The sequence below is a fragment of the Eptatretus burgeri genome, chromosome 1, assembly GCF_056783735.1.
Source record: "Eptatretus burgeri isolate ZD-2024b chromosome 1, Ebu_testis_v1, whole genome shotgun sequence".
Taxonomy (NCBI): domain Eukaryota; kingdom Metazoa; phylum Chordata; class Myxini; order Myxiniformes; family Myxinidae; genus Eptatretus; species Eptatretus burgeri.
The window spans coordinates 138,336,547-138,348,972 of NC_140961.1; the positions used below are offsets into that span (position 1 = coordinate 138,336,547).

At 45.6% G+C, this 12,426-nt stretch overlaps 1 protein-coding gene across 5 annotated transcripts in view; it reads left to right on the forward strand.

The window, feature by feature from the left end:
* NPHS1 (NPHS1 adhesion molecule, nephrin) overlaps nucleotides 1-12,426 on the forward strand; it is a 258,041-nt gene that overhangs the window by 64,779 nt on the left and 180,836 nt on the right. For all 5 annotated transcript variants that reach the window (XR_015062842.1, XM_085900121.1, XM_085900112.1 and 2 more), the window contains 6 exons: nucleotides 977-1,080; nucleotides 1,376-1,500; nucleotides 2,558-2,735; nucleotides 2,924-3,090; nucleotides 3,357-3,498; nucleotides 5,502-5,626. Coding sequence is in view for 4 of the 5 variants with exons in the window: in XM_085900121.1 (XP_085756247.1) it covers nucleotides 977-1,080; nucleotides 1,376-1,500; nucleotides 2,558-2,735; nucleotides 2,924-3,090; nucleotides 3,357-3,498; nucleotides 5,502-5,626 (841 nt within the window). In the remaining variant the exon portion in view is untranslated. The remainder of the gene's footprint in view (nucleotides 1-976; nucleotides 1,081-1,375; nucleotides 1,501-2,557; nucleotides 2,736-2,923; nucleotides 3,091-3,356; nucleotides 3,499-5,501; nucleotides 5,627-12,426) is intronic.

Consider the following 12,426-nt stretch of genomic DNA (forward strand, 5'->3'; position numbering starts at 1 on the left):
TACACACATTGCCTTTATTAGTATAGAAAAGATAGAGTAGGATTCATAATAAGCAGCACGGGGTTCCTGCATGTTTATCGAGTTCTGTGCCTGATCAGTACGCTGAGTTGCAAAAGAGTAAATAGTCTGGAATTTGCAAGTAATCGGCAAGCTATTGTTTCATCCTGCCCCCCCCTCCCTCATGATCAAACTCTTTATTCTCCGTGCTGCCCCTGTACACATCATCACAAGACCACTACACCAGCTGTGCCCAATCACTATGTGAAATGGCACAGGACTATTTTCTCCTTCACACCTCGAATAGATAAGAGTGAAGAGGTACTGCATATTAAGTAAAAGAGGGTGGGGGGGGGGATGGGAGTACCAGTGGTGAGTTGGAGTACCAGCGATGTGTTGGAGTGAAGGGAAGCAATCAAGGCTTCAAACTTGCCCATGAGCACTTGGTGCGCTCATGGTAAATAAAAGGACACATGGAGCTTCCCCTGATCCCTCTAGTGGAGTTTCCACTATACCAGGACTTTAAGCATGAAGTTTCCTTCTGTACCTTCTATCCCAGTTGCAGTATCTGCCCTTCCCTCATTTCCTTCCCTATTATGCCTCCCATCATTGCTTCCCTGGGTCTTGTGCGTCCCTGTAAGGCTTGCACTTATGGTTTCAGATGAGGCTTTGAGTTTTACATCAATTTTTTTCCATTTGTCACAAGTCATCTGTGCAAGGGCCTGTCGGATTTCTGCCCAAGGAGGATAAGGATTACTTGCCCTTTTTATTGCAAACGTTGTGGCCTAATTGTGTTTAAGTGGGACGTTGTGGAGGCTTGAATCTTCTTTCCCACCATTGCGTTCTTTTAGACTTTAGAGCATTGTCATACCGTCATGGCATTGAAAGGTCTGGAAATGCATGATGATCTTCCATGATGTCTTGATCTCCCTTGGTGCAGCAGCAAATAATGTAGTGTCTGCACGATTTGTTGCACCAGGTACATCGCTACGGCGACAGACAACAAAGCTAAAGTGAGATGTGAGGCACAGAATCCTGCACTGACTCAAGCTCGGCAAGTCGAGTTCACATTGATTGTTTTTTGTAAGTTTCTTCATCATTGACCATCATCATGTGGTTTTGACATTAGGCACTGCACGTGTTTGATCTAAAGGTGTTGTAAAGTCCTTGACGAGTTGTCTCAGAAAATGCTGCATTCCAAAATATTATACTCTTTCCAAAAACATTAAGCAACAAAATTTAAACAGTGAAATAAACTATTCGATTCACAAGTTAGAAATTTCTTAATCATGTGAAATTAATTTTGTCTGCACCTGGAACCCTAGATAGTCTCCTCTGTGCTTGTCATACTTTAAATGGCCACTGTGTTTTTTAACAGTTCCTCCAGCTTTCCCGGTCATTGACGGGCAGACGGACATGTTGACGGTCAAGGCCGGAGACATCGCACGCTTCCCATGTTCGTCAAAGGGTGGTAACCCCCTTGCCTCTGTAAAATGGTTCAAGGTAAGATGAGACGAGGCAAGGCCAATAACCCTGGGGTGATACTCATGCATGTTTACAGTGATCTAAGGCTCTTGGATGAGCACTTGTATCATATTCAGGTCCAACCCAACACATTAATAGACATTAGGGTACTCCTCGTACATCAACTACAAGGATGTTAAGACAATGAACAAACATGTATGGGATGCGAGACTTCCTTGCATCATAAACCAGGGATTTAAATAGGCACAAGCAGTGTGGATCCATGACCAAGGTTGTGGATCCTCCGTTTGGAGAGGTCCTGGGCTGAAAGGATCGAAACCTCGAGGAAGAACGGTGCCAGCTGGTGATCTATGCGGTTGAGGAAGTGTGTGTGTGTGTGTGTGTGTGTGTGTGTGTGTGTGTGTGTGTGTGTGTGTGTGTGTGTGTGTGTGTGTGTGTGTGTGTGTGTGTGTGTGTGTGTGTGTGTGTGTGTATGTATGTATATATGAGTGTTTGTTTTTGTGTTTGGGTGTGAGAGTTTGTATGTGGGGGGGGGGTTAAATTTATTTTATATATTTATATGTTCGTATTATTATTATTTTGTAAATTTTATTTTTTATTATTTATTTATTTTTGTGTGTGTGATAGAATTGTTGGGAACAGTCATGCATGAAAAAACGAGATGTGTTGCAGTATGCCATCTGTAATTGTAGTGACGAGGACACTGCCGAAATGGACCAAACTTCGTCGCCGTTGTCATCATAATCATCATCATCATCATCATCAATAAGTTTTCCATTCTTCCAATTTTTCCTCGAGATTGTTTTTTTCCATTCCTCCAATAACTGAAGACTGCACGTTCCAGATAACTGCGCAGTTACTTGTAAACCTACAAAATTATTGATGCATTCAGGGGTTTCTCCTGCAGGTTTTTTTTAACCTCTCTGCTGATATTGGAAATTCCGATCAACCGACAACGTCCAGCAAATATGTATTGCACCAGCAAAGTGTTTGAAGGGTAAAGAAAGCGAAGATTCAAATCACTGGTCAGAAAAAGGATTTGCCTCTGCACCATCTTTTTCTGTCCGATTTGCAGGGTAATGAAGTGATCTTTGGGACCTGGGAAACAGAAGAAAAAGGATCTGTGCCATTCTCCCGTAGTGTCCTGGAATTCTCGGTTTCTCCAACGGACAACGGCGTCACCCTGAGGTGTGAAGCGGGCAATCATGTTACACCCGAACCGATGAAAGTATCCATCACGCTCAGAGTTATTTGTAAGTACTTGATCCTTTTGGATCCTCAAAATGCTTCTAAGTTTCAGGCAGCAGGGTACCCTGACATCATGGAAGGGTAATGCAAAAGTAGTAAAGGTGATTAGATAGAAAGATCAAGAGGCGTGAAGCACTCTGATCCAGACAGTCAACTCCATATCTGTGTGCATGTGTTTACAACATCCCAATAGTTCCACCCATCACGGTAAACTTGCTTGGAAGACCCGGAGGTAAGAGTGTGGTGGAAGGTGACCTGCTGCTCTTGTCTTGCATCACCTCAAGCAGTAACCCTGCTGCACGGCTGCGCTGGTGGGCCAGTGGTCGCGAGATTCCCTCCAACATCACGACATACACTTACGTAATTTAATCCCACAGTGCCTAAATGTTTATTTTCACTACTAGCTTCACGATGGGTATAGGTGGTTTCAAGTTGTCTTGAAAGCAATAGTCGGTTAGTAAGCTAAAATTACATTTATTGGACAACACAATGCAGCATGGTGTTTAATAAAGCTTAATTGCATTGTAAATGATGCATCCTTTCTTGAATGCAGATTTCACAAGTAAATTTAATGGTGAGGTCAGTTGAAGCCTTTGCCATTCTAAAGTAACATTGTCTCGTTACAGGCTGACAATGGTGGACAAACTGCCACGAGAAACCTGACATACATTGCTTCTAGAGAATTAGACGGAAAGACGATCGAGTGTGAAGCTGTGAATGAGGAACTCTTCATCACCAAGTCTGCAACCTCCATCATCCAGGTCTTTTGTGAGTTTATCTACTCTCGTGGTTCCATCTGCAAAACAACACCCCTTTTGTCATGGTCTATGGATTTGTTAATGGCCTCAGATTCCTTCCTTCTGTGAGCCTTCAGATTATTAACGACATGACGGCAGGATGGCCGAGAGGTACGCAGATTCGCTTCTAAGCTGTCTAGCCTGGGTTCAAATTTAAGTGGTGATTCATCAATGTGTGTGCTGTCCCTCGGATTGACGTTAAAATGGCGTCCCATCTGCCAGCATTCATTGGTGGAAATTAAAGATCTCTCCGTGGTCCATTAAGAAGAGTCGGCCTGCAATCTCTGGTACACTGGAACAAATTCAAAATCCCTGCTCTAACCTCAGCCATGCCCTCAGCCAATGAAGCTGCCAACAGCCTTGTGCTGCATATGAACAAAGTCAGCAACACCATGTGGTGACAAGTATCATAATCATTTTAATCACCATCTTAATTAATTCCATCTTACCTTATTTAATTTGAACGATGTGGGTAAAATACCATTGAAAGAGGGATACTTTGATTGAGGAGCTGGATACTGCATTTTCTTGTGAGGGATTCCTCTTTTGAGTAGTATAGGCAACTCGCAGATTTACGCGGCGTTGTCTGGGAAGAGAAACGTAAATAAGTAACACTTTGTAACCAAAGGAAATTTGGAAATTGTAATACCCTCTGCCATCACCACCAGGTGGCGCTACACGATACACATTTACATAGAGAATTTATGCCCCCCCCCCCACCACCACCCTCCGCCCCGAACCCCTGCGTGAGGCCACGGCCACATAGCCTATGTTACCTCCACACAAAGTCATATTCGTACAGGGAGTTTGGAGTTTGTATCTTAAAAGATGTGGCAGTGCATGGAAAACAGGGAGGGAGAGAGAGAGGGAGAGAGATTTTCTCATGTGTACCGCTATCTTCCTGTCGCTGACCTGCCGCCATATTTGTATGTTTGATCAGCTGGATGTGGATTCATTTCCGAAACAGATGATGCATTTTCCATTTTTTTCGTTTTTGCATTTCAAATATTGAAATTGGTTTGAAGGCCTCCTGGATCGAATGCACCGTGTTTCACATCTTTCCTAGTGAGTAAAGTCTCTGTTTTTGAGCTGTTATCCACCAGTTTATGGCTTTTGCAACACTACACTGTATGCCGGCTAGCGCACAGGCCATCAGTCACAGTTGTTCATCTGAAACATAGGCCTTATAAAGGGAAGAGAAGGACAAGAAGAAGATGGCTCTTAGACATGAGTTTCCCTAATTATTGGCCACATGCATGTTTATCCCTGCACTCTTCGAAGAAAAATGGAGATTCTGTAATACCACCTGTCTGCTCGTGCGTGAATGCGTGGTTGGATTGAACTCCTCCCTCACCTTTAGAGATATTGATGCTACACTTGTGGATGTGATTTATCTCACACCTTCGGTAATGGGAGATAAGCTTATGCTAAGCTAAGGTGTATTTCACAATGAAGACAGGTGTTCATGGTGAGGAAATAATTAAATATTTGTCACTCACAACAGAATGCAAGTGACCTTGAAGTCTTTCCGTTTGATTGTGGCCAACAACTATCTTTGAAGTTTCAGTTTTTGTTCGACCACAAACGGACCGTCTTTGGGTGGTCTGGAGTTCAGGAACACATGGAAATGGAATGGCCAATGGCATCCACAAACATGTTGTTTTATCTCGATGTGAACATTGCACACTTGCTTTGTCTACTCATACATCTTTCTGCAGCTATTGTTACAAACTACGACTGCACAAAATCTATCGGTAGTCATTTGCTGGTACAACATCCTCTAAAAAGTAACATTCGCACAGAGCTCACACGAGACTCGAGCCATGAGCCAACTTACAAGTACAACAGACATAGCACAACTACCTGTCTAGTGGCTGCTGCAATTGTGTAATTACCCATAAGTATGAAGCAGTGAGCAATGTTATACAGCGACTGCTAGCCTGTTGATGGATATTTAACCCCTTCCTTTCTTAGATCCTCCTGAACGCCTCTGGATTGAGGGACCTGAACCTGGCACAACAGTGTTAGCTGGCACTGCAGTACGCCTTGTTTGTTATGCCATTGGAGGAAATCCTTCTGCTACACTCACATGGGCAAAGGTTCATTCAGCATTAGTACCTTGAAGCTGTTGACATTCAACAACATATCATACAGTAAGATGAATGTCACCTTTATGTAATTAGATGCCGTCTGTTCCAACAAATTTGTCATTTCCTTGTTGACTCCATCCTGTGCAGAACTATTCCTTCATGCTCTACTCGGTTGGAATCTGTTTTCATGCAGAAAAGACCCACACTATCCCTTAGTCCCTCAACAATGACTGACTGGCGAATCCCTCAATTTGTTTTTCTGGTTAGTCTCGAGGAATGGGACAGTTTCTGGAGCTCCTCTGCCTAACCAGCAACTGTAACCTGCCTTCATTAGTAGAAGCTGATATCCAAAGCCATCCACCACCAAATAATTTTCCACAGGGCCATGTCCTTCCATTTCAGCTTCAATGGTCTTCATGTGAAGTGTCATAACCCCTCCCTATTATATGGTGAAGTATTGCTTCTTATCATCATTGCAGTAAGCCATTGTGTGTTGTGCTGCCCATTTATCTATGTGAACAGCAAGCACAATAATACTGTGCAGTGATTCATTTTTTTTTGTTTGTTTTTAATACATGGTCTGGGCTCGTGGAAGAGCGAGGACACAGAAAAAATCAGGACACAACATAATAACGGGAATTGCAGGAGAAAGAGGAAGCGCCAATAGCAAGGCAGAGGGAGAAGGAAGACAGAGAAAGATAAACTAGAAATTCAGGAAACAATGAGGGTTAGGGAAGAACGCAAGGGGTGGACAATGTGGATACATAAGCAAAATTTTCGGAACGGTGAGGGTGGTTTAATGGGTGGAGAAAAGATCATGACTTTGGATGGGGAATGACCTGAGATGGTGGTGAACAGCGGGATAGTAGAATGAGATTGAAGAGTGTGGAAGGTGGTTCCACAGGTGGGAAAAGAGAGGAATAAATGAGTGGAGGTGAGCAGTAGTTCTGGATTTAGGCAGTTTCACGATGAGGGGGGTGATGGTGGACCACGTGTGTCCTGCAGACACTGTGGTGGGGGGGGGGGGAGGGAGAGCATGGAGAGGACAGAGGGTACAAGACCTGAAATGAGGTGTAAGAAGACTGAGAGACCCAGTGGCATAGTTAGGGTTTGTGGCACCCAGGGCGAGAGGTCAATAATATCATCCCACAGGTAATGGCACAGTCAGGAATTGCTATTGGGGAGCCATATGAAAGAGCTCATAGCTTCCCCAGTGAGCTCAGCAGCAGAGCCCTGAAAGCTGTTCAAAATGAGAATAGATTTAGGTTTAGTTATGATCTCCTGAGTTCATGAGGCTAATTAACTACAAAAAAACCCAGAAGAATTCCCATGTTAAGGTGTGTAGAGCAGTTTAATAGGTCCTTCAATAATAACTACAAAAACAATGATAACATCGCAACAGAACATTTATTAATACGAATAATATTAACAACAATCATAACAAGTAGCGGTACATTCAAGGAACACTGCCCCCATGCCAAATAAATAAATAACAATCCTCCAGCACGCGACATCGCCGGGGCACTTTCGGCACCCGGTGATGCTGCCTTGCAGCACATAGAGTCGGAAATGGGAGGGAGAAGTGTACAATATTTGATTGATTAATTGCATAATTAAAATAAATAAATAATAATCGTAAAATAATTAATTTCTTAATCATTTGGCTCATAGCAAACTTTCATCCAAATCTGTAACTTTTTGAAAATTAAGTAATTAATAAAAAAAATCAAATAATGAATTGATTAATCAATAAATCAAAAATACCCTTTATATCCAAATTACTTGTTCACCGTCGTGTCCAAATATCAGCTTCCTAGATCAAAGGATGGCTGAGATATCGTCTGGACAAACAAACAGAGTAAAAACTGAGTACTCTCTTCCTTCGGTGCCTGGCGATGGTGTCATGCATCGTCCGGATATGGAATTGGGAAGGAGCGGTGTACAATAATAGTTACATTTGGCAATAATAATAACGAACGTATATCCCAACCCAAGTCAGGATTTTAACCCAGATGAGACAGTCTGGAGGCGATTGTGCTACCTCAAGGGTCTCTCACAATGTTTACCTTTTTGTCCAGACCCTTGGAGCACCAGCCAACAGCTCGCTTTTTTCCCCTCACATGCCGGCACGTCAGACGTCACATGTCATACGTCATGACGTTTCTCATGCGTATACACGGGCTGGGCTTAAGGAAACTCCAGCTGCGAAAGTGAGAAAATTAAGAAAGAGCACTCATTACAATTATCCTCAGATGAACGCACACATTATAAAGAGGGTGAAATGATAGGAAACTGGAGATTTCCAGTCTGTGGTATTGGGAGTTGCATGAATATTGTTGTGGGTTGGGGGTCGGTGGCGAGAACGAACGCTAGGTGTGGAAGTTTATGCCGTCTCCCACCAGTCTCCCCCGGAATTATAGGCCGTCGCTCCGGATAACTCCGAAGCCGGCGGGTCGATTAATCAACCGTCAAACGCCAATATCTCGACCGCGTGGCGTAGGGTTAATTGTCTCGATCCCAATATACCTAAATAATCACGCAGTCTTGGCTACCGGGGATTCACGCCCTCGACACGTCTTTCTCGAACCGGGTCACGCTACCGACTGTGGTAGAGTTCCAACTCCCGACTACCAATTCCGGTTCGGTTGCAGCCGAGCAGAAACTACCAAAGTCGTGCCGGCTAGCATTAATATAACGGATTATCGTGGATGAAACCCAGTCTGAACTCAGACCCGGACCATGCTGGACCAAATAAAGAAAGGACGGAAACTAGCTGGGAACATTTCTAATAATTTATTTACAATAAAAGACAAGGAGGCAAGACTTGAAGCGAATATGCAGAGCAGGAATTTTACAATGATTCAAAGCACTAACTCAATTATACTTCAAGACGGACCCACACGCAGTCACACACACCAAAAGAAAAGAAACCCCGGAGTTTTTATTGGACCCTCCAGCCGATGAAAGAGACGAGCAGGGGGTCAAAGTTCGAATGGGCACCTGTAGGTCGTCGAAGGTCCCAGCTGCATGTGTGGGACTCGTAGCGGCAGCCGCGTGGAGCAATCGGAGCTCCGGGGCGGAGATCAGGGTCGCGGACGGGACCCACCAAGGCTCCACGAACAGGCTGGTTCACTCACTCTCCAGCCCAACCACCGTCAAGCAACTTGTAACCACTCAAGTACTCCAGATCTCCCAGCGCCAATCCAACGACAACAACAACCGATTCTGCTCGGGGATATATCTCCTCCCACACGGGGAGGGGCCTTGGCGAGAATCATCTCGCTGTCCGTCCCTCATTGGCCTATGGCCGCACCCTACCGGGGCGGAGCCATGGCCCCTGTTCGGAGACCCCATATTCTCCACATGGCCACGTGGCCTCGCTCGCGCAGAGCAAGAGAGTCTGCCCTGAAAGGCCCACCGTACAAAACTATCGTTTGTGGGGCCCGAGGACTGGAACCGCGAGGCCCCCTCTCGGCAAGTCAAGGTACGAGCAGCCAGCGGGTGGTGATTCAGCGTGATGGGGAGGTTTGGGATGGCTCATTGGATATAAAACCTGACTAAAGACGTCACAACGCACACATTTAATCCTCCCGCTAAACAAAATGACGGGGTCCTGATTACACACGTACTTACCGGCATAACTAACTTTGGGACCTGAATGTTGAGTGCGCATGGTTTCCAGATTCATAACAATATTAATGAATGCATTATGAGCCGGAACTGATGAGGCAGAACCGAGAGTGACGTCTGTGGAGTACGAGACGTGATTGAAAGCAGATGAGCGAAAGATCCTTCGTGTGAGCTGTCTTTGCGAATACACAACATAATCCAAGATGTCGAAAGGAAAAGAGAGGAAATGAGGAAGTTGAAGATCGAACTTGACACTTGATCCTGGCCATCGCTGATTGGTCACGTACGGTGTGAGATATGACTGGATTTGATCGACATGCCATCATGAAACGGGCGTCCAATAGTTATAACCCCTCCATTTCTTGGGCCGATAGACAAATTCCATACGACAGAATGCATATTAATTACCTCATTATACAAGATAAGATGCATGCAGCAGGCAGCCCCATAATTACTAACACCATCATGTGTATTTATATAATTACTTATTGTGTAGAGGTGATTAGGTCAGGTCAGGTCAGATATGGGAACATGCTCCAGAGCAGCGTGTCGTTGCATCCACTTTCCGCCGGTACTCCAGGGGCCTCCGTCTGGCCATCCCCCAGGCAGATGTCTGGCCCATCCCCATCTCCTTGAGATGCTGATCAACCTGTTGCAACCACGAGGCACGTGGTCGGCCCATTGGCCTCCTCCACTCACGAGGCTCCCTTGCTGAGAGAATCTGGTGAGCAGGATCAGTGTCAGGAAAACGAGCCACATGTCCATACAGCTGCAGCTGACGATCACAGACTATACAGGTAACAAATCTCATTTGAGTCTCTCTCAGCAACCGCTCGTTGGACACAAAATCCGACCAGCGATAACCAAGGATTCTCCGAAGAGACCTGGTTCCAAAGGAATGAAGTCTCTGTCTCAGATCCCTGGTCAGAGTCCAAGCCTCACATCCATAGAGCAAGACTGGAAGCACCAAAGACCTGAAGACTCGGACGTTTGTCCTCCCGCACAGGTACCGACAGTGCCACACCCCATGATCCAGTGAATCCATGACTCCCCAGGCCCGACCCAGAAGTCTGTTGACCTTTGGCTCACAGCCAGCAGAGACATGAATATCACTGTCAAGGTAAGTGAATCTCTCTGTGACCTCAACATCCTCACCACAAACAGGTACAGATAAGATAGCAGCATCCAAGATGTCATTGAAAGCCTGGATCTTAGTTTTGACCCAGGAAACCCATCATCCCAGTGGCTCCGACTCTTCATGCAGCATCTCGAGGGCCACCAAAAGAATATCCAGAGTCTCCGCAAAGATGACTGCATCATCTGCAAAATGAAGGTCAGAGATCTTGACATTCCCAAACGATGCACCGCAGTTTGATCTCTCCGACATCCTCTGCAGAATCCAGTCCGTACAAACGCTGAAAAGTGTGGGAGCAAGTACACACCCTTGACAAACTCCAGTAACAACTGGAATAACATCGGAGATGGTATCACAACATCTCACAGCACTCTCAGTACCAGAGTATAGTTCAGACTTCAGACAGATCAGTTGTGGTGGCACCCCATGAAGACCAAGAATCTTCCAGAGGGCATCCCAATTCACTGAATCAAACATTTTGCAGAGATCAACATATGCTGGAAGCAGCCCCTGCAAAAACTCTCATCTGTGTTCGGTGAAGACCCGAAAGGCAAGGATACGGTCAATCGTTGACCTCTTTGGTGTAAAGCCTGACTGCTCTGGACGCTGGTGCTCAAGCATATGGTGGCGAATCCTTCAAGAATTATCCGAGCAAAGACCTTGCCCAGCACCAAGAACAGCGCCATCCCTCAGTAGTTGTTGCAGTCCTGGCAATCACCCTTCCCTTTCCAGAGAAGGACAACAATGCCCTTATTCCAGTCAGTTGGGATGATGCCTGTGTTCCAGGCAGAGCACAGAACTGCATGCAACGACATGAGTACAGCATTTCCACCAGCCTTGAGAAGTTCAGCATGGATGCCACAGATCCCCGGAGCTTTACCCCATTTCAACCGGTTCACCGCAGCCTGTGTTTCCACAAACAAAGGTGGATCATAGTTGATTGGAGGGTCAGAAACAGGGATAGTAACACCCCTGACATCCAACTCCACAGCTGGTGGATCAGCCTGGTACAGCCACTCAAAGTAACCGGCCCAGCGGGCCTGCACTTTGGACTCCTCTGTCAAGAGCCCATCACCCTCCACTATAACTGCAGTACACTGAGGGACGAGCTTGGAGGAACGCAATGCACGAATGACCCTGGAAGCAGGATGAGAATCACTTCACCACAGGTAATGCTCTACCACCCTCACAGATTTGTTGCACATAGGCCTCCTTGTCCACCCTCAGCGCACGTACAGTTTTACGCCTCACCTCCTTGAATAGCTGAGCTCTGCCATTAAGTCTGGCCCTGCAACTCTCGTCAATGGCATCCATTGTCCCTTGAGAATCAAAATTCCTCTTTGCCCTTCCATGAATTCCAAGTCATCCACTGGCAACATCAAGGATCCATCCATCCATCCATTGGGACCATACTCTGTGCAGAGCGTTGGTGCTGTCTAAGCAGTCTCCTTGATTATTGGGCACAATCCTGGACGGGTCGCCACTCTGACACAGGATACCAGCAAGCTGGCACTCATTTTGCTGACCTCAGAAGGATGACAGGCAGAGTCAACCCCACCTGGTATTAATTCAACAGGTGAGCAGGATTTGAATTTATGGGTAAATAATCACAACGTTCTTTAAAGCCTTGGTATCTAATTAGTATAGATGTTATAACGAAATGTTAACTGGAACAACATTAAGGGAGGACACCCTGTACTGCAGGAGGCCAAGTATGAGGGTTAGCTCCACACCCTCTGCAGGAACATTGGTGATCTTTTTGTTTTCTATCACCTCACTCTACTCATCCCTTCTTGCCTCTGTTCCTCACCCCCACCCTCCCTGGGAGTCTCATTAATGCTTCCAAATTCACACAGCCGGTTACCCTTGTAAAGTACAAGCTGGATGCCTCCTTTCCTTCATCTATTGACTCATCTGTGGAAATGACTCCCTGTGTTTATTGTCCTCCTACTCATCCTCTCGTCTTTCAAGAGTGTTGTTCATCACCTAGTGCTTTCTCCCATTCCCTCGCCTGCTCTCTTCTATCCTTAATGACCCTCTCCCT